The sequence below is a fragment of the Taeniopygia guttata genome, chromosome 34, assembly GCF_048771995.1.
Source record: "Taeniopygia guttata chromosome 34, bTaeGut7.mat, whole genome shotgun sequence".
Classification (NCBI taxonomy): Eukaryota; Metazoa; Chordata; class Aves; order Passeriformes; family Estrildidae; genus Taeniopygia; species Taeniopygia guttata.
Genome location: NC_133059.1, coordinates 3681781 through 3707189, shown reverse-complemented (window position 1 = coordinate 3707189; position 25409 = coordinate 3681781). Strand labels below are relative to the sequence as shown.

Below are 25409 nucleotides of genomic sequence, written 5' to 3'. Positions count from 1 at the left end.
CGCCCCAAAAACCCTTGAGACCCCCAGATCACAGCCTGAACCCCCCCTGCGCCCCAAAACTGCCTTGAGACCCCCAAATCACAGCCTGAGCCCCCCCAAATCTCACCCTGAACCCCCCCAAAAATCACACCCTGAATCCCCCCAAATTACACCCCAAATTGGCTCCTTGGAACCCCCAAAATCACACCCTGAACCCCCCAAAATTACATCCTGAATCCCCCAAAATCACACCCAGAAGCCCCCCCAAAATCACACCCTGAGCCCCCCAAAATTACACCCAGAACCCCCCCAAAATCACACCCTGAACCCCCCCCAAAATTACACCTGGACCCCCCCCAGTTTGGAGATTTGGGGGTCTCACCCTTGGCCTCCAGCTCCCCTGAGTTTGGGGGTGCCCCGGGGGTGTCCCTGGGGGTGTCCCCAATTTGGGGAGGGGTCTCACCCTTGGCCTGCAGCTCCCCTGAGTTTGGGGGTGTCCCAGGGGGGTCCCCCCCAATTTGGGGAGGGGTCTCACCCTTGGCCTCCAGCTCCCCTGAGTTTGGGGGTGCCCCGGGGGTGCCCCAGGGGGTGGTACCCCAATTTGGGGAGGGGTCTCCCCCTTGGCCTCCAGCTCCCCTGAGTTTGGGGGTGTCCCAGGGGTGGTACCCCAATTTGGGGAGGGGTCTCACCCTTGGCCTCCAGCTCCCCTGAGTTTGGGGGTGCCCCAGGGGGGGTCCCCCCCAATTTGGGGAGGGGTCTCACCCTTGGCCTCCAGCTCCAGCTTCTTCTTGCGGCCCCACGTGTTGTGGTAGTTCTCAGCCAACTGCTCCGCCATGGCCTGGGGGGGTTTGGGGGGATTTGGGGGGATTTGGGGGGATTTGGGGGGGATTTGGGGGGATTTGGGGGGGATTTGGGGGAGATTTGGGGGGATTTGGGGGGGATTTGGGGGGGATTTGGGGGGGATTTGGGGGAGATTTGGGGGGGTTTGGGGGGGATTGGGGGATTTTGGGGGATTTGGGGGGATTTTGGGGGGATTTGGGGGGATTTGGGGGGGGATTTGGGGGGATTTGGGGGGATTTTGGTGGGTTTGGGGGGTTTGAGGGGATCTGGGGGGGATTTGGGGGGACTTGGGGGGGTTTGGGGGGATTTGGGGGGATTTGGGGGGATTTGGGGGGAATTTGGGGGGATTTGGGGGGATTTGGGGGGGACATTGGGTGACACAGGTGACACACAGGTGACACAGGTGACACAGATGACACAGGTGACACAGGTGACAGGTGACACTGCCCCACCTGCAGCTCCCGGGACAGGGTGACACAGATGACACAGGTGACACAGGTGACACACAGGTGACACACAGGTGACACAGGGAGGTGACACACAGGTGACACAGAGGTGACACACAGGTGACAGGTGACACTGCCCCACCTGCAGCTCCCGGGACAGGGTGACACAGGTGACACACAGGTGACACAGGGTGGCACTAAGGTGACACAGGTGACACAGGTGACACACAGGTGACACAGGGAGGTGACACAGGTGACACTGGGAGGTGACACAGCTGACACACAGGTGACACAGGTGACACACACAGGGTCACACAGGTGACAGGTGACACACAGGTGACACAGGTGACACACAGGTGACACAGGTGACACAGGTGACAGGTGACACAGGTGACACTGCCGCACCTGCAGCTCCCGGGACAGGGTGACACAGGTGACAGGTGACACAGGGAGGTGACACAGATGACACACACAGGTGACACAGGTGACACACAGGTGACACACAGGTGACACAGGTGACACTGCCCCACCTGCAGCTCCCGGGACAGGGTGACCCCGCTCAGCTCCACGGGTTGGGGGCTGTACCCGTGCGAGGGGTCGTAGGTGGCCTGGGGGGGACACGGGGGACATGGTCAGGGGGACCCCAAAACTTTGGGGGCTCCACCCCCACCCCACTGACCCCCCATTGACCCCCAGGTCATTTTGGGGTGCCACACCCTTCCCAAGGTGATTTTGGGGTGCCCCACACCCCCTCAAGGTGATTTTGGGGTTCTCCACACCCCTGACTTCCCTCTCCACCTCCCCCCAGGTGATTTTGGGGTCCCACACCGCCCCTGGTGTTTTTGGGGTGCCCCCTGACCCCCCCGCGGTGATTTTGGGGTGCCCCTGACCCCCGCGGTGTTTTTGGGGTGCCCCCCACCCCCCCCCAGGTGATTTTGGGGTCCCACATCCCCCCCCAGGTGATTTTGGGGTGCCCCAGCCCCTCCCAAGGTGTTTTTGGGGTCCCACACCCCCTCAAGGCGATTTTGGGGTTCTCCACACCCCTGACCCCCCTCTCCAGCCCCCCTCAAGGTGATTTGGGGGTCCCAGCCCCCCCCCAGGTGTTTTTGGGGTGCCCCCTGACCCCCCCGCGGTGTTTTTGGGGTGCCCCACCACTCCCAAGGTGTTTTTGGGGTCCCACACCACCTCAAGGTGATTTTGGGGTTCTCCACACCCCTGACCCATCTCTCCACCTCCCCCCAGGTGATTTTGGGGTGCCCCCCACCCCCCAGGTGTTTTTAGGGTCCCAGCGCCCCCCAGGTGTTTTTGGGGTGCCCCCCGCGGTGTTTTTGGGGTGCCCCCTGACCCCCCCTGGTGTTTTTGGGGTGCCCCCCACCCCCCCCAGGTGATTTTGGGGTGCCCCCTGACCCCCCCGCGGTGTTTTTGGGGTGCCCCCCACCCCCCAGGTGTTTTTGGGGTGCCCCCCCCTCCCCCCAGGTGATTTTGGGGTGCCCCTGACCCCCCTAGGTGTTTTTGGGGTGCCCCCCGGTGATTTTGGGGTGCCACCTGGGCGCTCTGGGAGATCTTTCGGGTTTTCTTCTTCTCGGGGCGCTCCTCGTCCCCCTCGCGCGCCTTCTCCACCGTCCACTCCCAGGCCAGCATGGCCTTCAGGGACTCCTTGATGGGCCAGCGGTAAATCTCCTTGTCCTGGGGGGGCACGGGGGGTCAGGGGGCACCCCAAAACCGGGGGGGGTTTGGGGGGTCAGGGGGCACCCCAAAACCGGAGGGGCTTTGGGGGGTCAGGGGGAGGAGGGGCTGGGGGCTCCTGGTGTGGCCTTCAGGGACTCCTTGATGGGCCAGCGGTAAATCTCCTTGTCCTGGGGGGGCACGGGGGTCAGGGGGCACCCCGAAATCGGGGGGGGTTTGGGGGGTCAGGGGGCACCCCAAAATCGGGGGAGTTTTGGGGGGTCCATGAGGAGGAGTCAGGGAGGGGCTGGGGGCTCCTGGTGTGGCCTTGAGGGACTCCTTGATGGACCCCCAGATTTTGGGGGCTCTGGGGGTGTCCCCCCGGGTTTGGGGGGTCCCCCCAGGTTTGGGGTGTCCCCCTGGGTCTGGGGGAGCCCCTCTGGGTTTTTGGGGGGTCCATGAGGAGGAGGAGGAGGAGGGGTTGGGGGCTCCCGGCACAGCCTTGAGGGACTCCTGGATGGACCCCCAGATTTTGGGGGTGTTTCCCCAGATTTGGGGGGTCCCCCGAGTTTGGGGGGTCATTCTGGGTCGGGGGGAGCCCCCCTGGGTTTTTGGGGGGTCCATGAGGAGGAGGAGGAGGAGGAGGGGCTGGGGGCTCCCGGCGCGGCCCCGAGGGACTCCTTGGGAGCCACCGGGAGACCCCCGGATTTTGGGGGGTCTGGGGGTGTTTCCCCAGATTTTGGGGGTCCCCCTGGGTTTGGGGGGGTCATTCGGGTTTGGGGGGTCCCTCTGGGTCTGGGGGAGCCCCCCTGGGTTTTTGGGGGTCCATGAGGAGGAGGAGGACGAGGAGGAGGAGGGGCTGGGGGCTCCTGGTATGGCCTTGAGGGACTCCTTGATGGACCTCCGGATTTTGGGGGTGTTTCCCCAGATTTGGGGGGGTCCCCCCGGGTTTGGGGGGTCCCCCCGGGTTTGGGGGGTCCCCCCGGGTTTGGGGGGTCCCGGGGGTGCTGCGGTACCTTCTCAGAAAAGGTTTTGTAGGGTCTCAGCATGGGGTGGGTTTTGGCTTCTTCATCCACGGTCTCCCCAAAAGTCCAATTGTTCTGGATCTGGGGGGGGCAGAGGAGATTTTGGGGGTCAGAGGAGATTTTTGGGGGGAACTGAGGAGATTTGGGGGGGACTGAGGAGTTTTGGGGGGGTCAGAGGAGATTTTGGGGGCACAGAGGAGATTTGGGGGGGACAGAGGAGATTTGGGGGGGGTCAGAGGAGATTTGGGGGGTCCTGAGGGTGTTTCGGGGGGTCCCAGGGGTGTTTTGGGGGGTCCCAGGGGTGTTTTGGGGGTCCCAGGGGTGTTTTGGGGGGTCTTGGGGGGTGTTTTGGGGGTCCCGGGGGTGTTTGGGGGCTCTCAGGGGTGTTTTGGGGGGTCCCAGGGGTGTTTTGGGGGTTCCCGGGGGTATTTTGGGGTGCCCGGGGGCTGTTTTGGGGGTCCCGGGGGTGTTTTGGGGGGTCCCGGGGGTGTTTTGGGGGTCCCAGGGGTGTTTTGGGGGTCCTGGGGGTGTTTTGGGGGGTCCCGGGGGTGTTCTGGGGGTCCCGGGGGTGTTTGGGGGGTCCCGGGGGTGTTTTGGGGAGTCCGGGGGTGTTTTGAGGGTCCCAGGGGTGTTTTGGGGGTCCCGGGGGTGTTTGGGGGTCCCGGGGGTGTTTGGGGGTCCCACCTTGTCGAAGGCCCACTTCTCGTGCGTGTACTCGGCGTATTTGTTGATGAAACCGTCGAGTTTCTCGGGGATGATGACACTGGGGGGACACGGGGGGACATGGGGGGACACGGGGGGACACCGGGTCAGGGGGGGACACGGGGGGACACGGGGGGACACGAGGATGAGGATGGATGAGCCCCATGGGGGCCTGGGTGGGGTGGAGGGGCCTGGGAGAAGTTGGGGGTCTCCATGAGGACCTGGCTGAGGTGGGGTGGGCTTTGGGGGGTGGGTTTTGGGGGTCTCCATGAGGATCTGGATGAAGTTGGGTGGGTTTTGGGGGTCTCCATGAGGATCTGGCTGAGGTTGGATGGATTTTGGGGGTGGGTTTTGGGGGTCTCCATGAAGACCTGGCTGAGGTTGGGTGGGTTTTGGGGGATGGGTTTTGGGGGTCTCCATGAGGATCTGGATGAGGAGGGATGGGGTTGGGGGTCTCCATGAGGACCTGGCTGAGGTTGGGTGGGGTTGGGGGGTCTCCATGAGGACCTGGCTGAGGTTGGGTGGGTTTTGGGGGTCTCCATGAGGACCTGGCTGAGGAGGGATGGGGTTTTGGGGGTCTCCATGAGGACCTGGCTGAGGTTGGGTGGGTTTGGGGGTCTCCATGAGGACCTGGCTGAGGATGGGTGGGTTTTGGGGGTCTCCATGAGGATCTGAATGATGTTGGGTGGGTTTTGGGGGTCTCCATGAGGACCTGGCTGAGGAGGGATGGGGTTGGGGGTCTCCACGAGGACCTGGTTGAGGATGGGTGGGTTTTGGGGGTCTCCATGAGGATCTGGCTGAGGTTGGGTGGGTTTTGGGGGTCTCCATGAGGATCTGGCTGAGGTTGGGTGGGTTTTGGGGGTCTCCACGAGGACCTGGTTGAGGATGGGTGGGTTTTGGGGGTCTCCATGAGGATCTGGCTGAGGTTGGGTGGGTTTTGGGGGTCTCCATGAGGACCTGGCTGAGGTTGGGTGGGTTTTGGGGTCTCCATGAGGACCTGGCTGAGGTGGGATGGGGTTTTGGGGGTCTCCATGAGGATCTGGCTGAGGATGGGTGGATTTTGGGGGTCTCCATGAGGATCTGGCTGAGGTTGGGTGGGTTTTGGGGGTCTCCATGAGGACCTGGCTGAGGATGGGTGGGGTTGGGGGGGTCTCCATGAGGACCTGGCTGAGGAGGGATGGGGTTTTGGGGGTCTCCATGAGGATCTGGATGAGGAGGGATGGGGTTGGGGGGTCTCCATGAGGACCTGGCTGAGGAGGGATGGGGTTGGGGGGTCTCCATGAGGATCTGGCTGAGGTTGGGTGGGTTTTGGGGGTCTCCATGAGGATCTGGCTGAGGAGGGATGGGGTTGGGGGTCTCCATGAGGACCTGGCTGAGGAGGGATGGGTTTTGGGGGGTGGGTTTTGGGGGTCTCCATGAGGACCTGGCTGAGGAGGGATGGGGTTGGGGGTCTCCATGAGGATCTGGCTGAGGTTGGGTGGGTTGGGGGTCTCCATGAGGACCTGGATGAGGAGGGATGGGGTTGGGGGTCTCCACGAGCACAGACGGGGTCGGGGGCTCCCCCTGGCACCAGGAGGGGTCTGTGGGGGCCCTACTTGAGGGTCTCGACGGGTTTGGGGTCGAAGTTGCCCTCGGCGTCCACCGAGGCCTTCTTCTCGGTGCGGGACGAGTAGCTGGCGTCCACGTAGTCGGGCGGGAGCGCGCCGGCGATGGCGCAGAGACACGGCATGGCCAGCTTGTAGAGCTCGGCCTCGAACTTCTGCGGGACACGGGGACACGGGGACACGGGGACACCGGTGACACCGGGGACACCGGGGACACCACCCTCGTGACACTACAGTCACTGGTTCCTCCGGTATCATCATCCCTGTGACACTGGTGCCACCAGCCTCGTGACACCACAGTCACTGGTTACCCTTGGTATCATCATCCCTGTGTCACCAGTGCCACCAGTGCCACCAGCCTCGTGCCACCACGGTCACCAGCTCTACGTTCCCTCAGTGTCTCCATCCCTGTGTCCCCGGTGTCACCATCCCCGTGTCCCCAGTGTCACCATCCCAACGTCCCCAGTGTCACCATCCTTGTCTCCCCAGTGTCACCATCCCCATGTCCCCACCACCTCCATCCCCGTGTCCTCAGTGTCACCACCCCCATGTCCCCAGTGTCACCACCCCCGTGTCCCCACAGTGTCCCCCTCCCCAGGCGTGTCCCCTCCCCAGGTGTGTGTCCCCAGGTGTATCCCCAGGTGTGTGTCCCCCTCCCCAGCTGTGTCCCCCTCCCCAGGTGTGTCCCCAGGTGTGTCCCCCTCCCCAGGTGCGTGTCCCCCTCCCCAGGTGTATCCCCAGGTGTGTCCCCCTCCCCAGGTGTGTGTCCCCCTCCCCAGGTGTGTCCCCCTCCCCAGGTGCGTGTCCCCCTCCCTAGGTGTGTCCCCAGGTGTGTCCCCCTCCCCAGGTGCGTGTCCCCCTCCCCAGGTGTATCCCCAGGTGTGTCCCCAGATGTGTCCCCAGGTGTGTCCCCCTCCCAGGTGTGTGTCCTCGAGGTGCGTGTCCCCCTCCCCAGGTGCGTGTCCCCCTCCCCAGGTGTGTGTCCCCTTCCCCAGGTGCGTGTCCCCTCCCCAGCTGTGTCCCCCTCCCCAGGTGTGTCCCCAGGTGTATCCCCAGGTGTGTGTCCCCCTCCCCAGGTGTGTCCCCAGGTGCGTGTCCCCCTCCCCAGGTGTGTCCCCGAGGTGCGTGTCCCCTTCCCCAGGTGTGTGTCCCCCTCCCCAGGTGTGTCCCCCTCCCCAGGTGTGTCCCCCTCCCCAGGTGCATGCCCCCCTCCCCAGGTGTGCCCCCCTCCCCAGGTGCGTGTCCCATGTCCCCCTCCCCAGCTGTGTCCCCAGGTGTGTGTCCCCCTCCCCAGGTGTGTCCCCAGGTGTGTCCCCAGGTGTGTCCCCAGGTGTGTCCCCCTCCCCAGGTGTGTGTCCCCCTCCCCAGGTGTGTCCCCCTCCCCAGGTGTGTGTCCCCTTCCCCAGGTGCGTGTCCCCCTCCCCAGGTGTGTCCCCAGGTGTGTCCCCCTCCCCAGGTGTGTCCCCCTCCCCAGCTGTGTCCCCCTCCCCAGGTGTGTCCCCCTCCCCAGGTGTGTCCCCAGCTGTGTCCCCTCCCCAGGTGTGCCCCCCGCCCCGTGACCCACCTTGTGCGCCAGGGAGTCGAAGATGCCCCAGAAGAGTTTCCTGGTGAGGTGCAGCTCCTCCTCGGAGCTGACGCCCATGTTGGGCCACCCGCTGGGCAGGCAGTAGTACCTCCAGCAGCGCTCGTAGTGGTTGGTCAGCAGCTGGGGGGCACGCCGGTCACTCGGGGGGCTCCGGGCACGGGGCGGGCGCGGGACCCCCCGGGGCTCACCTTGAGGGGCATCTTGGCGAACTCGTTGAGGATGGGGACGTCGAAGACGAGGCGGCGCAGGAGGTGCTGCAGCATCGAGGGCCGGATGTACCTGGGGGGGTTTGGGGGTCACCTGAGAGCAGCGGGAGACGCTCGGGGGGGTCACGCTGGGGCTCGGGAGGGACACGGCGACTGGTTTGCCAGAGATTGGTTTGATCGTGGCCGTTGAGTTGGTCATGGTGGTTGGGTTGGCCTTGAGGGTTGGGTTGGCCATGGCAGTTGAGTTGACTATGGCAGTTGAGTTGGCCTTGGGGGTTGGGTTGACCACAAGGCTTGGGTTGACCACAAGGGTTGGGTTGGCCACGACAGTTAGGTTGGCCATGGCAGTTGAGTTGACCATGGGGCGGTTGAGTTGACCACAAGGGTTGGGTTGGCCATGGCCATTGAGTTGACCATGGCCGTTGAGTTGACTATGGTGGTTGAGTTGGCCTTGGGTGTTGAGTTGGCCTTGGGGGCTGGGTTGGCCACGACAGTTGGGTTGGCCACAAAGGTTGGGTTGGCCACAAAGGTTGGGTTGGCCACAAGGGTTGGGTTGACCACAAGGGTTGGGTTGGCCACGACAGTTGGGTTGGCCACAAGGGTTGGGTTGGCCACGACAGTTGGGTTGGCCATGCCAGCTGAGTTGCCCATGGGGCGGTTGAGCCGACCGTGAGCGTTGTTGGGGCGGTTCTGGGGACGGACGCAGACCCGTGGGGGGCACGGCGCCATCCTGGGGCCCGACTGGGGGTCCCACCTGCAGAGGGCCATGAGGCACTCCTCGATGGCGTCGCGCTGGGCCTTGGTGAGGGCGCGGCCGCGCGACAGGCGGTAGATGGTGTGCAGCATGGAGTCCACCATGATGGCGCGGTGCTCGGTGCCGGCGAAGAGCGGCGCGCACTTGGTGATGAGCGGCATCACCGCCAGGCACAGGTACCGGTTCAGCGCCAGCGCCATCTCCGTCGTGCTGAACGTCGCCTGGGGGGCACCGGGGGTCAGGGGTGGGGACACACCCCGAGGGGACGTGGGGACGTGGGGCAGAGCCACCCCATGGGGGGACTTTGGGCATCTGTCCCGTGGGGGGGATTTGGGGGATCAAACGGGGAAGATTGGGGTGACCCCAAACCCATCCCTTGGGGAGATTTGGGGGATCAAAGAGGGAAGATTGGGGTGACCCCAAATCTATCCCGTGGGGGAGATTTGGGGGATCAAATGGGGAAGATTGGGGTGACCCCAAATCCATCCCACGGGGGAGATTTGGGGGTATCCCCACATCCACCCCATAGGGAACATTTGGGGGACCCCACACCCACCCCATAGAGAACATTTGGGGCACCCCACACCCACCCCATAGGGAACATTTGGGGCAGCCCACACCCATCCCATAGGGAACATTTGGGGCACCCCACATCCACCCCATAGAGGACATTTGGGGCACCCCACACCCACCCCATAGAGAACATTTGGGGCACCCCACAGCCACCCCCCAGGAGGGAACAGGGCTGAGCCGAGGTCCCTGCTGCAGGTCCAAGGGAGCCTGTGGGGAGTTCTGGGGAGCCCCGGGGAGGTTTTGGGGTGCCCCTCACCGTGTCCAGCGAGGCGGCCGCGCGCATGTCGGGCAGGAACCCCACTTCCAGCACGTGGAGCAGGAACTCCTGGCTCTGCACCCCATAAACGCGGTCCAGGAACAGCACCATGGGCGCCTTGTGCTCGGGGACGAAGCTGGCGGCCATGCGGGGCTCCACCACGTTCCCGTCTGCGGGACCCCAAAACTCAGCACACCCCAAAACTCCCCACACAGCCCCAAACCCTGGGATTCACCTAAAACAGCCGAGAATCCCCCCAAATCCTGGTGTCCCCAGAGACCCCCAACCCTTCTGGTGGCCATGGGGGGCTCCACCACGTTCCCGTCTGCGGCACCCCAAAACTCAGCACACCCCAAAACTCCCCACACAGCCCCAAACCCTGGGATTCACCTAAAACAGCCGAGAATCCCCCCAAATCCTGGTGTCCCCAGAGACCCCCAACCCTTCTGGTGGCCATGCGGGGCTCCACCACGTTCCCGTCTGCGGGACCCCAAAACTCAGGGCACCCCAAAACTCCCCACACAGCCCCAAACCCTACAACAGGTGGGAATCCCAAAACTCCCCACACAGCCCCAAACCCTACAACAGGTGGGAATCCCCCCAAATCCTGGTGTCCCCAGAGACCCCCAACCCTTCTGGTGGCCATGGGGGGCTCCACCACGTTCCCGTCTGCGGGACCCCAAAACTCAGGGCACCCCAAAACTCCCCACACAGCCCCAAACCCTACAACAGGTGGGAATCCCCCCAAATCCTGGTGTCCCCAGAGACCCCCAACCCTTCTGGTGGCCATGGGGGGCTCTACCACGTCCCCATCTGTGGGACCCCAAAACTCAGGGCACCCCAAAACTCCCCACACAGCCCCAAACCCTGGGATTCACTTAAAACAGCCGAGAATCCCCCCAAATCCTGGTACCCCCAGAGACCCCCAACCCTTCTGGTGGCCATGGGGGGCTCCACCACGTTCCCGTCTGCGGGACCCCAAAACTCAGGGCACCCCAAAACTCCCCACACAGCCCCAAACCCTACAACAGGTGGGAATCCCCCAAATCCTGGTGTCCCCAGAGACCCCCAACCCTTCTGGTGGCCATGGGGGACTCCACCACGTTCCCGTCTGCGGCACCCCAAAACTCAGGGCACCCCAAAACTCCCCAGATAGCCCCCATGGCCACAGGTCTCCACATTTTGGGGTGTCCTCCATCCCAGCCCCCACATTTTGGGGTGACCCTCACCCCAGGGACCCCTCCCCGGTTTGGGGACCCCTCCCCACCTTTTCCCAGCGCCGGGATCTGCAGGGGGAGGCTGATGATCCCCACCAGGTCCTCGAGCGGGACGAGCGAGCGCAGGATGGCGCGGATGCGCAGGGCCTCCCCCTTCCCCGCCTGGATCAGCTGTGGGGGTCACAGGGGGGGTCACACCCCAAATCCTGACCCCCTCGGGACCCCCCTGGGCCCCCCAAAGCCCCGGTCCGTACGTGCATCTCGGGGGCGCAGCGGCCCAGCAGGTCGATGAGGGCGGCGTAGAAGGACATGATGGCGTGGCCCAGGTGCACCCGGTTCTCCTCGGGGGGCTCCTCGGGGCCGAACCTGGGGGGAACGGGGGGTCAGGGGGGTCAGGGGGGTCAGGGGGGTCAGGGGGGTCAGGGGGGTCAGGGGGTCACAGCCTCATCTCCCTGCGGCCGCTGGGCCCGTCCCAATCCCATTCCCAACCCCATTCCAATCCCATTCCCAATCCCATTCTCAACCCCATCCAATCCCATTCCCAACTCCATCCAATCCCATTCCCAATCCCATTCCCAACCCCATCCAATCCCATTCCCAACCCCATCCAATCCCATTCCCAATCCCACCCATTCCCATTCCCAACCCCATTTCCAACCCCATCCATTCCCATTCCCAACCCTGTTCTCAACCCCATTCCAACCCCACCCAACCCCATTCCCAACCCCACCCATCCCATTCCCAACCCCATTCCCAACCCCATTCCAACCCCATCCAATCCCATTCCCAACCCCATCCAATCCCATTCCCAATCCCATCCCAACCCCATTCCCAATCCCAATCCCGCCCCGGTGCTCACGGCCGCCTCTCCCGGCGCCCGCTGGGCCCGTCCCGCGCGGGGTCCCAATCCCAATCCCAATCCCAATCCCACTCCCGTTCCCGCTCCCGGTGCTCACGGCCTCCTCTCCCGGCGCCCGCTGGGCCCGTCCCGTGCGGGGTCCCCATCCCAATCCCATCCCAATCCCATTCCCAGTCCCGCTCCCGGTGCTCACGGCCTCCTCTCCCGGCGCCCGCTGGGCCCGTCCCGCGCGGGGTCCCCATCCCAATCCCATCCCAATCCCATTCCCAGTCCCGCTCCCGGTGCTCACGGTCTCCTCTCCCGGCGCCCGCTGGGCCCGTCCCGCGCGGGGTCCTGGGCGATGCTGAGCGCGTCCTGGATGGCGGCCAGCAGCCCGCTGCCGCCCTCGCCCCGCAGCGCCGGCCCGAAGCACTCGGGCCGCCGGATCAGCAGCCGCACCACCACGTTGGCGTTCTCCTCCACGCTCTCCCCTGGAGAAGGCACCCAAAAGTCACAGGGACACCCCAGAATTCCCAAAACATGGACCTACAAAACCCCTAAAATCCATAAAGACCCCTAAAAACCCCAAAAACCCCTAAAACGGGGAGTCCTGAGTCAGCAGCCGCACCACCACGTTGGCGTTCTCCTCCACGCTCTCCCCTGGAGAAGGCACCCAAAAGTCACAGGGACACCCCAGAATTCCCAAAACATGGACCCACAAAACCCCTAAAACCCCCTAAAAACTCCTAAAACCCCCTAAAACCCCTAAAAACCCCTAAAACAGGGAATCCCGGATCAGCAGCCGCACCACCACGTTGGCGTTCTCCTCCATGCTCTCCCCTGGGAACCGCACCCCAAAAGTCACAGGGACACCCCAGAATTCCCAAAACATTGACCTACAAAACTCCTAAAATCCCTAAAACCCCTAAAAACCCCTAAAACCCCTAAAACGGGGAGTCCTGAGTCAGCAGCCGCACCGCCACGTTGGCGTTCTCCTCCACGCTCTCCCCTGGGAACCGCACCCCAAAAGTCACAGGGACCCCTAAAAGGGACCTCCAAAACACAGACCCACAGAAGGGGACAGGGGACACCTGAGGGACACCTGAGGGACACCTGAGGGACATCTGGGGACACCTGAGGGACACCTGAGGGACACCTGGGGGACAGGGGACACCTGGGGACACCTGGGGGACACCTGGGGGACAGGGGACACCTGGGGACACCTGGGGACACCTGGGGGACACTTTGGGGACACCTGAGGGACACCTGAGGGACACCTGGGGACACCTGGGACACCTGGGGGCACCTGAGGGACACCTGGGGGACAGCTGGGGACACCTGAGGGACACCTGGGGACACCTGGGGACAACTGGGGGACACCTGGGGACACCTGGGGACACACCTGGAGACACCTGGGGGACACCTGGGGACACCTGGGGACACTTGGGGACAGCTGGGGACACCTGGGCACACCTGGGGCACACCTGGAGGACACCTGGGGGACACCTGGGGACACCTGAGGGACACCTGGGGGACACCTGGGGGACACCTGGGGGACACCAAGGGTCTCTCAGCAATGACAAAGATGGCAAAGCACAGGAAGTCGAGGCAGGGCTGCCATGGGGGGCACAGGGGGGACACCTGAGGGACTTGGAGGGGACCTGGGGACACCTGGGGACACCTGGGGACAGCTGGGGACACTTGGGGACAGCTGGGGACTCTGACCGTTGACGAAGACGGCGAAGCGCAGGAAGTCCAGGTACTTCTCCCCCCCGCAGGGGTTCCAGCCGATGTCGGGGTAACCCTTGGCCAGCAGCATGGGGCAGCTCTGCAGCCCGCAGCTCGCCAGGTAGGTCACCACCTGCGCCAGGGACAGCGGGGACAGCGGGGACATCAGGGACATCAGGGGACAGCGGGGACATCAGGGACACCAGGGACAGCGGGGACACCAGGGGACAGCGGGGACAGCGGGGACACCAGGGGACAGCGGGGACATCAGGGACATCAGGGGACAGGAGGGGACATCAGGGGACAGCGGGGACAGCGGGGACAGCGGGGACATCAGGGACATCAGGGGACAGGAGGGGACATCAGGGGACAGCGGGGACATCAGGGACATCAGGGGACATCAGGGGACACCAGGGGACATCGGGGCACACGAGGGGACACAGAGGGTTTTGGGGTACAGCAGCGCCAGGCAGCTCTGCAGCTCGCCAGGTAGGTCACCACCTGTGCCAGGGGACATCAGGGGACATCAGGGGACACCAGGGGACACCAGGGGACAGCGGGGACATCAGGGGACACCAAGGGACACCAGGGGACCCCAGGGGACATCAGGGACACCAGGGGACACCAGGGGACACCAGGGACATCAGGAGACACCAGGTGACACCAGGGGACACGGGGGGACACGGGGCTGTCCCCACCTTCTCCAGGTCCTGCTCCTTGAGCGCCAGCGCCAGCTCGTTGTTGTCGATGACGGAGGCGGCCGCCACGTCCAGGGGGGTGGAGCCCTGCATGCCTTGGGGACAAGGGGACACAGAGGTCAGGGGTCAGCGGGGACAGGGGTCAGGGGACACGGGGACAGGGGTCAGGGAACAGCACAGGGGTCAGGGGACAGCACAGGGGTCAGGGGACAGCAGGGGGGACACGGGTGGGGACAGAGACCCCCCCAAGGTGTCCTACAGGACCCCTGAGAGGACCCCAGGGGACAGAGGGGACAAGGAGGGGTGGCAGGGAGGGGACACGGGGGTGGCACTGGGGACACGGGGGTGGCACTGGGGACACGGGGGTGGCACTGGGGACACGGGGGGCCCCGGGAGGGTTTTGGGGTGCCTCACCCAGGCCGATGCCGCTGTTCTCCAGCAGGTAGCCCAGGTGGGGGTGGCAGGGAGGGGACAGGGGTGGCAGGGAGGGGACAGGGGTGGCAGGGAGGGGACAGGGGTGGCACTGGGGACACGGGGGTGGCACTGGGGACACGGGGGGCCCCGGGAGGGTTTTGGGGTGCCTCACCCAGGCCGATGCCGCTGTTCTCCAGCAGGTAGCCCAGGTGGTCGAACATGGAGCGCTGGTTCTGGCGGCTGATGCGGCAGAAGTAGCAGAGGAAGCGGCAGCAGTTGGTCACCATCTTGGGGAAGCGGATCTCCTGGGGGGCACCGGGGGGTCAGGGGGGTCCGGGGGGTCCCCAGGGGGCAGCCAGGGGTGGGGGCTCACCTTGGACTCGCCGCCGCCCAGCACGCTGACCATCACCTGCATCACGGTCTCGTGCATGCCCAGCGCCCGCATCAGGTTGGGGTGCTGGTAGAACACCTTGTTGTTCATGATGTTCCTGGGGGGGCACGGGGGGTAATGATTTGGGGGGTTTGGGGGGGTTATGGGGTGTTCAGGGGCAGATTTGGGGGGTTTGGGGGAGTTATGGGGTGTCCAGGTGGGATTTGGGGTGTCCAGGTGGGATTTGGGGTGCTGGTAGAACACCTTGTTGTTCATGATGTTCCTGGGGGGGCACGGGGGGTAATGATTTGGGGGGTTTGGGGGGGTTATGGGGTGTTTGGGGGGGTTATGGGGTGTCCAGAGTGGGATTTGGGGTGTTCAGGGGCAGATTTGGGGTGTTTGGGGGGTTATGGGGTGCTCAGGGGCAGATTTGGGGGGTTTGGGGGCAGATTTGGGGGGATTGGGGGGGGTTATGGGGGGTTTGGGGGGGTTATGGGGTGTCCAGGTGGGATTTGGGGTGCTGGTAGAACACCTTGTTGTTCATGATGTTCCTGGGGGGGCACGGGGGGTCAATGATTTGGGGGGTTTGGGGGGGTTATGGGGTGTTTGGGGGGGTTATGGGGTGCTCAGGGGCAGATTTGGGGGGTTTGGGGGGTTATAGGGTGTTCAGGGGCAGATTTGGGGGGTTTGCAGGGGGTTATGGGGTGCTCAGGGGCAGATTTGGGGTGTTCAGGGGCAGACCTGGGGGCTTTGGGGGCAGATTTGGGGGGCTCAGGGACAGATTTGGGGGGCTCAGGGGCAGATTTGGGGGGCTCAGAGGCAGATTTGGGGGGCTCAGGGGGTTCTCAGGGTGCTGGATATGGACTGGGGGTGACTGGAGGGGGACACAGAGGGACACAGGGGAACACAGGGGGACACATACAGGACACAGGGTGACACAGGGTGACCCAGAGAGGACACAGGGGACACTGAGGGACATAAGGGGGACACTGAGGGACACAGAGGGACACAAGGTGACCCAGAGAGGACACAAGGGGACACAGAGGGACATAAAGAGGACACAGGGCACACAGGGTGGCACAGGGCACACAGGGTGGCACAGGGCACACAGGGTGACCCAGAGAGGACACAGGGTGACCCGGGGCACACAGGGTGACCCAGGGTGACCCAGGGCACACAGGGTGACCCAGAGAGGACACAGGGCACACAGGGTGACCCAGAGAGGACACAGGGCACACAGGGTGACCCAGAGAGGACACAGGGCACACACAGGGTGACCCAGGGCACACAAGGTGACCCAGAAAGGACACAGGGCACATAGGGTGACCCAGAGAGGACACAGAGTGACCCAGAGAGGACACAGGACACACAGGGTGACCCAGAGAGGACACAGAGTGACCCAGAGAGGACACAGAGTGACCCAGAAAGGACACAGGGCACACAGGGTGACCCAGAGAGGACACAGAGTGACCCAGAGAGGACACAGAGTGACCCAGAAAGGACACAGGACACACAGGGTGACCCGGGGCACCCCGAGGGCGGCACACGCACCCGATGCTCTGGATCATGAGGTTCTCCTCCTCGGGGCCCATCTGCACGATGAGCAGGGAGCGGATCTGGCCCAGGCACTCCAGCAGGGCCGTGGTGTCGGGCACCGAGGTGGCGCTGATGGCGTAGGCCTTGGGCAGCGCCCGGCCCAGCTCGCCCAGCGCGTCGTACTGCCGGTGCAGCAGGCTGAACATGGCCCGCACCAGCGCCGGGCTCTGGATGAAGGACTCCTGCGCCCAGTGCACCATGGTCTGCGAGATCAGCTCCTGCAGCGTGCCTGGGGACATCGGGGACATTGGGGACACTGGGGACAGCAGGGACATCGGGGACATTGGGGGCATTGGGGACATTGGGGACACAGTGACTCCTGCGCCCAGTGCACCATGGTCTGCGAGATCAGCTCCTGCAGCGTGCCTGGGGACAGGGACATCGGGGACACTGGGGACATCGGGGGCATTGGGGGCATTGGGGGGATTGGGGACATTGGGGACACAGTGACTCCTGCGCCCAGTGCACCATGGTCTGCGAGATCAGCTCCTGCAGCGTGCCTGGGGACATCGGGGACATTGGGGACACTGGGGACATCGGGGACATTGGGGACATCGGGGACACAGTGACTCCTGCGCCCAGTGCACCATGGTCTGCGAGATCAGCTCCTGCAGCGTGCCTGGCATTGGGGACAAACAGGGACATTGGGGACATTGGGGGCATTGGGGGCATTGGGGACATTGGGGACATTGGGGGCTTTGGGGACACTGGGGACATTGGGGACATTGGGGACACAGTGACTCCTGCGCCCAGTGCACCATGGTCTGCGAGATCAGCTCCTGCAGCGTGCCTGGGGACGGGGACAAACGGGGACATTGGGGACACTGGGGACATTGGGGACATTGGGGGCATTGGGGGGATTGGGGACATTGGGGACATTGGGGACATTGGGACATTGGGGACATTGGGGACATTGGGGACATTGGGGACATTGGGGACAGCAGGGACATTGGGGACATTGGGGACATTGGGGACATTGGGGACATTGGGGGCATCGGGGACACAGTGACTCCTGCGCCCAGTGCACCATGGTCTGCGAGATCAGCTCCTGCAGCGTGCCTGGCATTGGGGACAAACGGGGACATTGGGGGCATTGGGGACATTGGGGACATTGGGGACATTGGGGACACAGTGACTCCTGCGCCCAGTGCACCATGGTCTGCGAGATCAGCTCCTGCAGCGTGCCTGGGGACAGGGACATCAGGGGCATTGGGGACATCGGGGGCATTTGGGGACATTGGGGACATTGGGGACATCGGGGACATTGGGGGCTTTGGGGACATTGGGGACATTGGGGACATTGGGGGCATTGGGGTCATCAGGGGCATTGGGGGCATTGGGGACACAGTGACTCCTGCGCCCAGTGCACCATGGTCTGCGAGATCAGCTCCTGCAGCGTGCCTGGGGACATTGGGGGCATTGGGGACATTGGGGACATCGGGGACATTGGGGGCATTGGGGACATCGGGGACATTGGGGACATTGGGGGCTTTGGGGACATTGGGGACAGCAGGGACATTGGGGACACAGTGACTCCTGCGCCCAGTGCACCATGGTCTGCGAGATCAGCTCCTGCAGCGTGCCTGGGGACATCGGGGACAAACAGGGACATCGGGGACATTGGGGACATTGGGGACAGCAGGGACATTGGGGACATTGGGGACACAGTGACTCCTGCGCCCAGTGCACCATGGTCTGCGAGATCAGCTCCTGCAGCGTGCCTGGGGACGGGGACATCGGGGACATTGGGGGCATTGGGGACATTGGGGGCACTGGGGACATTGGGGACATTGGGGACACAGTGACTCCTGCGCCCAGTGCACCATGGTCTGCGAGATCAGCTCCTGCAGCGTGCCTGGGGACATCGGGGACAAACAGGGACATCGGGGACATTGGGGACATTGGGGACAGCAGGGACATTGGGGACATTGGGGACACAGTGACTCCTGCGCCCAGTGCACCATGGTCTGCGAGATCAGCTCCTGCAGCGTGCCTGGGGACAGGGACATCGGGGACATTGGGGACAGCAGGGACATCGGGGACATTGGGGACATTGGGGACATTGGGGACACAGTGACTCCTGCGCCCAGTGCACCATGGTCTGCGAGATCAGCTCCTGCAGCGTGCCTGGGGACAGCAGGGACATCGGGGACATCGGGGACACTGGGGGCATTGGGGGCATTGGGGACATTGGGGGCATTGGGGACACAGTGACTCCTGCGCCCAGTGCACCATGGTCTGCGAGATCAGCTCCTGCAGCGTGCCTGGGGACATCAGGGACATTGGGGGCATTGGGGACATTGGGGACATTGGGGGCATTGGGGACATTGGGGGCATTGGGGACATTGGGGACATTGGGGGCATTGGGGACATTGGGGACATTGGGGACACTGGGGACATTGGGGACATCAGGGACATTGGGGGCATTGGGGACATTGGGGACATTGGGGGCATTGGGGACATTGGGGACATTGGGGACATTGGGGACATTGGGGACATCGGGGGCATTGGGGACACAGTGACTCCTGCACCCAGTGCACCATGGTCTGCGAGATCAGCTCCTGCAGCGTGCCTGGCATTGGGGACATTGGGGACATGGGGGACACTGGGGACATTGGGGACATTGGGGACATTGGGGACACAGTGACTCCTGCGCCCAGTGCACCACAGTCTGCCACCTTGGGGACATCTTGGCCAGCACCTTGGGTACACCTCGTGTGTCACCTTGGGGACACCCTGGCCAACTCCTTGGGGACACCTCGTGTGTCACCTTGGGGACACCTTGGCCAACTCCTTGGGGACACCTCGTGTGTCACCTTGGGGACATCTTGGCCAACTCCTTGGGGACACTTTGGCCAACTCCTTGGGGACACCTCGTGTGTCACCTTGGGGACACCCTGGCCAGCTCCTTGGGGACTCCTCGTGTGTCACCTTGGGGACACCTTGGCCAATGCTTTGGGGACACCTCGTGTGTCACCTTGGGGACACCCTGGCCAACTCCTTGGGGACACCTCGTGTGCCACCCCGCTGCCACCTCAGCCCTGTCCCGGGCACAGCCGATGTCCCTGTCCCCACCGCGCTGTCCCCTCCTTACTGGGCACCGGGGGCTCCTCGGGGGGCGTCTCCTCCTCCTTGGGGGGCCCGCGGACCCCCACCACCTTCTGCACCAGCCCCAGCAGCCGCTGCCGCAGCGACGGCTCCTCCTCCTCCTCCTCTTCCTCCTCCGCCAGCTCCACGCCTGGGGGACACGGCCCGGGGGTCACGGGGACGTCCCCGTGTCCCCAAGGGTCCCTGGATGGGAGTCCCCGTGTCCCCAAGGGTCCCTGGATGGGAGTCCCCGTGTCCCCATGTCCCCAAGGGTCCCTGGATGGGAGTCCCCGTGTCCCCATGTCCCCAAGGGTCCCTGGATGGGAGTCCCCGTGCTCCCGGGGGTCTCTGGGGGACCTGAATGGGGGTCCCAGTTCCACTGGGGAGATCCCAGTTCCCCTGGAGATGTCACCGAGCCCACGGGGATGTCCCCAAGCCCAGGGAGGTGTCCCCAAGCCCAGGTGATGTCCCCAAGCCCAAGGGGATGTCCCCAAGCCCAAGGTGGTGTCCCCATGCCCAGGGAGATGTCACTAAGCCCAGATGATGTCCCCAAGCCCAGGGAGGTGTCCCCAAGCCCAGGTGATGTCCCCATGCCCAGGGAGGTGTCCCCAAGCCCACGGGGGCGTCCCTACACCCAGGGAGGTGTCCCCATGCCCAGGGGGTGTCCCCAAGACCAAGGGGATGTCCCCAAGCCCAAGGCGGTGTCCCCATGCCCCAGTGATGTCCCCAAGCCCAGGGAGGTGTCCCCAAACCCAGGGAGGTGTCCCCAAGCCCAGGTGATGTCCCCAAGCCCAAGGGGATGTCCCCAAACCCAGGTGATGTCCCCAAGCCCAGGGAGGTGTCACCAAACCCAGGTGATGTCCCCAAACCCAGGGAGGTGTCCCCAAGCCCACGGGGGTGTCCCCAAGCCCCCGGGGTGTCCCTGCCACCCCTCACCGCAGTGGGCCAGCAGGTCATTGTGGAAGTCCAGCAGCTCGTCCCGGATGTCCCCAGGCACGGGACACTCCTCGTCCTCAGCCGCTCCCTTGTACTGCATCAGCATGTTGATCTGGGGACACGGGGACACGGACGGACATGGGGACACGGGGACACGGACGGACATGGGGACATGGCAGGACATGAGGGACATCCCTGCTCTCCCACCCAAGGCTGTGTCCCCACCGCTGTCCCCAAGGCGTCCTTGCAGTGTCCCCATGCTGTCCCCACGGTGTCCCCCCTCTGTCCCCCCTCTATCCCCACTCTGTCCCCTCTCTATCCCCACTCTGTCCCCTCTCTGTCCCCTCTCTGTCCCCTCTCTGTCCCCCCTCTGTCCCCACTCTGTCCCCTCTCTATCCCCCCTCTGTCCCCTCTCTGTCCCCCCTCTATCCCCCCTCTGTCCCCCCTCTGTCCCCACTCTGTCCCCTCTCTGTCCCCCCTCTGTCCCCCCTCTATCCCCACTCTGTCCCCTCTCTGTCCCCCCTCTATCCCCACTCTATCCCCCCTCTGTCCCCACTCTATCCCCCCCCTGTCCCCCCTCTGTCCCCCCTCTGTCCCCCCTCTATCCCCACTCTGTCCCCACTCTGTCCCCCCTCTGTCCCCCCTCTATCCCCCCTCTCTCCCCCTGCTGTCCCCCCTCTGTCCCCCCGCTGTCCCCACTCTGTCCCCCCTCTGTCCCCCCTCTATCCCCACTCTGTCCCCACTCTGTCCCCACTCTATCCCCACTCTGTCCCCCCTCTGTCCCCACTCTGTCCCCGCTCTGTCCCCACTCTGTCCCCGCTCTGTCCCCCTTCTGTCCCCACTCTATCCCCCCTCTATCCCCGCTCTATCCCCACTCTGTCCCCCCTCTGACCCCTCTGTCCCCCCTCTGTCCCCACTCTATCCCCGCTCTGTCTCCCCTCTGTCCCCACTCTGTCCCCACTCTATCCCCCCTCTATCCCCCCTCTATCCCCCCTCTATCTCCACTCTGTCCCCCCTCTCTCCCCCTCTCTCCCCGCTCTGTCCCCCCTCTATCCCCCCCGTCCCCCCTCTGTCCCCACTCTATCCCCGCGCTGTCCCCCCTCTGTCCCCTCTCTGTCCCCATGCTGTCCCCACTCTATCCCCACGCTGTCCCCACGCTGTCCCCGCTCTATCCCCCCTCTGTCCCCACTCTATCCCCCCTCTGTGTCACACTGTCCCCCCTCTGTCCCCCTCTCTCCCCCTCTCTCCCCCCTCTGTCCCCGCTGTCCCCACCTGCTCCTGCGGGGGCGAGCGGAACTCGCGGGTGCGCCGGGCGGTCTCTGCTGCGGACATGGTCAGGGCCCGCATCAAGCGGCCGTAGCGGCGCCGCTGGTCCCGCTGCAGCCGCTGCACGTGGCGCTCCGAGAAGGCCACGATGGCCTCCACGCGGTGCTGCAGCTCCCGCTCGCACAGGTGCTGCAGCAGGTGGCACATCTGCGGGGACACGGGGACATCAGGGACATTGGGGGCATTGGGGACATTGGGGACATCGGGGACATTGGGGACATGGGGGGCATTGGGGACACGGGGACTTCCACGCGGTGCTGCAGCTCCCGCTCGCACAGGTGCTGCAGCAGGTGGCACATCTGCGGGGACACGGGGACATCGGGGACATCGGGGGCATTGGGGACGTGGGGGCACTGGGGACATCGGGGACATGGGGGATGTCGGGGACATGGGGGCATTGGGGGCATTGGGGCATTGGGGACATGGGGGCACTGGGGACATCGGGGACATGGGGGACACGGGGACATCGGGGACATTGGGGACATTGGGGACATGGGGGCATTGGGGACATCAGGGACATCGGGGGCATTGGGGAGATTGGGGGCATTGGGGACATCGGGGACATCGGGGACATGGGGGACACGGGGGCATTGGGGACATCAGGGACATCGGGGACATTGGGGGCATTGGGGGCATTGGGGACACGGAGGCATTGGGGCACTGGGGACATTGGGGCACTGGGGACATTGGGGGCATGGGGGACACGGGGACATTGGGGGATATCAGGGACATCAGGGACATGGGGGACATTGGGGACACAGGGGGACACCGTGGGGATGGGGACTGGGGATCCCAGGACATCACTGGGGACTGGAGATGGGGACAGGGACCCCGGGGAGGGGACAGGGACACTGGGAAGGAGAGCCCAGGGAGGGGACATGAGGTGGACACGGGGAGGGGACAGCGAGGGGACACAACCCCCAGCCCGTCCCCCTCCCTCACCTGCAGCTTGACCGACTCCGGCAGCTTCATCTGCAGCAGCCCCTCCTCCAGCTCTTCCTCCTTCTCCTCCTCCTCCTCCTGCACCTCCCCGGCCTCAATGGCCTTCGTCCTCCTGGCCTCCTCCTCATCCTCCTCCTCCTCCTGCAGCTCTCCAGCCTCGATGGCCTTCCTCCTCCTCACTTCCTCCTCCTCCTCCTCCTCCTCCTCCTCCAGCTCTCCATCCTCCATGGCCTTTCTCCTGCTCGCCTCCTCCTCCTCCTCCTCCTCCTCCTCGCCAGCCTCGATGGCCTTCACCCCCTCCTCCTGCTCCTCCTGCTCCTCCTCCTCCTCGTGGCGGCCTTCCTCCCGCCGCCCCTCCCCGAAGACGCGGGGCTCGATCATGCGGAGCACTCGGCGCACGTCGCTGTCTCCCAGCGCTCCCACCGCCAGCAGCGCCGACACCAGTTTGAGCACGGGCACCAACTGGAACTCCACGCTGCCCCCCACGGGGTCCCGCGCGTGGGGACCCCCTCCCGCCACCGCCTCGGCCAGCATGCGCATGGCCTTGGCTCCCAGCTCATCCAGCGGGATGGCGGGGCTGAGCGGAGCCCGCCCGCCGCCGCCCGCCGCGCGGATGAAGCAGGGCTCCGAGAAATGGGGCTGGGGTCTCAGGCAGGCGCTGGGCCCCACGCCGGGCGGGCCGGGGCAGCGGGCGCCCGCGGGGAAGAGCGCGATGGCGCGGGTGGCCTCGCTGATGGGCACGATGAACTCGGCGCTCATGGAGGAGCGGGCACGTTGTGCTGCCTCCAGGTGCATGGCCAGCAGAAGGTCGTAGTAGGCGGCGCGCAGCGGGCCCGGCAGCTCGGGGCTCTCGATGGCGAACAGCAGCTGCGCCTGGTCCACGTGGCTGCAGAGCGCGTGGGCCACGCGGTTGTTGCCCAGCGCGCACACGGCGCAGTACAGCCGCAGCGTGTGGCACTGGAACTGCAGCAGCTCCTCCCGCTCCCACAGCTCCAGGATGTCGATGCACCTGCGGGAATGGGGGCGGGTGGGGGGTGTGGGGTGGGGTCTCTGGGGGTGGGGAGTGGGGTTTGGGGTAGGGGGACACAGGGTGGGACCCCTGGGAGGGTGGGGAATGGGGGGACGTGGGGTGGGACTTCCGGGGGGTGGGGAGTGGGGGGACATGGGGTGGGACCTCTGGGGAAATGGGGGTCGGGGTGGGGGGATGTGGGGTGGGACCTCTGGGGGGTGGGAAATGGGGAGACATGGGGTGGGACTTCCGGGAGGTGGGGAGTGGGAGGATGTGGGGTGGGACACCTGGGGGGGTGGGGAGTGGGGTTTGGGGTAGGGGGACACAGGGTGGGACCCCTGGGATGGGACCCCAAGGTCTCCTGGAGATGAGACCCCATGGGACAGGACCCCACAAGTTTGGAGGTGCCCTGGGTGTCCCTGGGTGCCCCTGGGTGTGCCCTGGGGGTGCTCTGGATGTCCCTGGGTGTGCCTGGGGTTGCCCTGGGGGTGCCCTGGGTGTCCCTGGATGTCCCTGGGGGTGCCCTGGGGGTGCCCTTGGGTGTCCCCGGGGGTCCCTGGTGGTGTCCTGGGTGCCCCTGGGGGTGCCCTGGTGGTGCTCTGTGTGTCCCTGGGTGTCCCCAGGTGCCCCGGGTGCCCCTGGGGGTGCCTTGGGGGTGCTCTGTGTGTCCCTGGGGTTGCCCTGGGTGTCCTCTGGATGTCCCTGGGTGTCCCCAAGGTTGCCCTGGTGGTGCCCTGGGTGTCCTCTGGATGTCCCTGGGTGTCCCTGGGGGTGCCTTGGGGGTGCTCTGTGTGTCCCTGGGGTTGCCATGGGTGTCCCCAGGTGCCCCTGGGTTTCCCCGAGTGCCCCTGGGGGTGCTCTGTGTGTCCCCGGGTGCCCCTGGGTGCCTGCGGGGGTCCCTGGGGGTGCCCAGGGGGTGCCCTGGGGGTGCCCTGTGTGTCCCTGGGTTTCCCCGAGTGCCCCTGGGGGTGCTCTGTGTGTCCCCGAGTGCCCCTGGGGGTGTCCCCGAGTGCCCCTGGGTGTCCCTGAATGTCCCTGGGGGTGCCCTGGTGGTGCCCTGGGTGTCCCTGGGGGTGCCCTGGTGGTGCTCTGTGTGTCCCTGGGTGCCCCTGGGTGTCCCTGGGTGTCCCCAGGTGCCCCTGTGTGTCCCTGGGTGTCCCTGGGTGTCCCCAGGGTTGCCCTGGGGGTGCCCTGGATGTCCCCGGGGTTGCCCTTGGGGTGCTCTGTGTGTCCCTGGGTGTGCCCTGGGGTTGTCCTGGATGTCCCTGGATGTCCCTGGAGGTGCCCTGGGTGTCCCTGGATGTCCCTGGGTGTCCCTGGATGTCCCCAGGTGCCCCTGGGTGTCCTTGGATGCCCCTGGGGGTGCCCTGGGGGTACCCTGTGTGTCCCTGGATGTCCCCAGGTGCCCCTGGGTGTCCTTGGATGCCCCTGGGGGTGCCCTGGTGGTGTCCTGGGTGTCCCTGGATGTGCCTGGGGGTGCCCTGGGGGTGCTCTGTGTGTCTCTGGGTATCCCCAAGGTTGCCCTGGTGGTGCTCTGTGTGTCCCTGGGGGTGCCCTGGGTGTCCCTGGATGTCACTGGGGGTGCCCTGGTGGTGTCTTGGGTGCCCCTGTGT

General features: G+C 65.2%; 1 protein-coding gene across 1 annotated transcript in view; it reads right to left on the bottom strand.

Annotated features, from left to right (window-relative positions):
• Positions 1-25409, bottom strand: part of RYR1 (ryanodine receptor 1) — a 108773-nt gene that overhangs the window by 41418 nt on the left and 41946 nt on the right. Inside the window, exons 35-57 of the mRNA XM_072920919.1 lie at positions 22968-23796; positions 22788-22856; positions 21792-21992; positions 20520-20631; positions 19591-19734; positions 16452-16725; positions 14904-15018; positions 14703-14835; positions 14117-14211; positions 13416-13551; positions 12001-12181; positions 11107-11218; positions 10903-11023; positions 9636-9805; positions 8807-9027; positions 8035-8125; positions 7826-7966; positions 6253-6416; positions 4640-4718; positions 3947-4036; positions 2811-2951; positions 1796-1873; positions 742-817 (exon numbers count right to left, since the gene is read on the bottom strand). Coding sequence (XP_072777020.1) covers positions 742-817; positions 1796-1873; positions 2811-2951; positions 3947-4036; positions 4640-4718; positions 6253-6416; positions 7826-7966; positions 8035-8125; positions 8807-9027; positions 9636-9805; positions 10903-11023; positions 11107-11218; positions 12001-12181; positions 13416-13551; positions 14117-14211; positions 14703-14835; positions 14904-15018; positions 16452-16725; positions 19591-19734; positions 20520-20631; positions 21792-21992; positions 22788-22856; positions 22968-23796 — 3773 coding nt within the window. The remainder of the gene's footprint in view (positions 1-741; positions 818-1795; positions 1874-2810; positions 2952-3946; positions 4037-4639; positions 4719-6252; positions 6417-7825; positions 7967-8034; positions 8126-8806; positions 9028-9635; positions 9806-10902; positions 11024-11106; positions 11219-12000; positions 12182-13415; positions 13552-14116; positions 14212-14702; positions 14836-14903; positions 15019-16451; positions 16726-19590; positions 19735-20519; positions 20632-21791; positions 21993-22787; positions 22857-22967; positions 23797-25409) is intronic.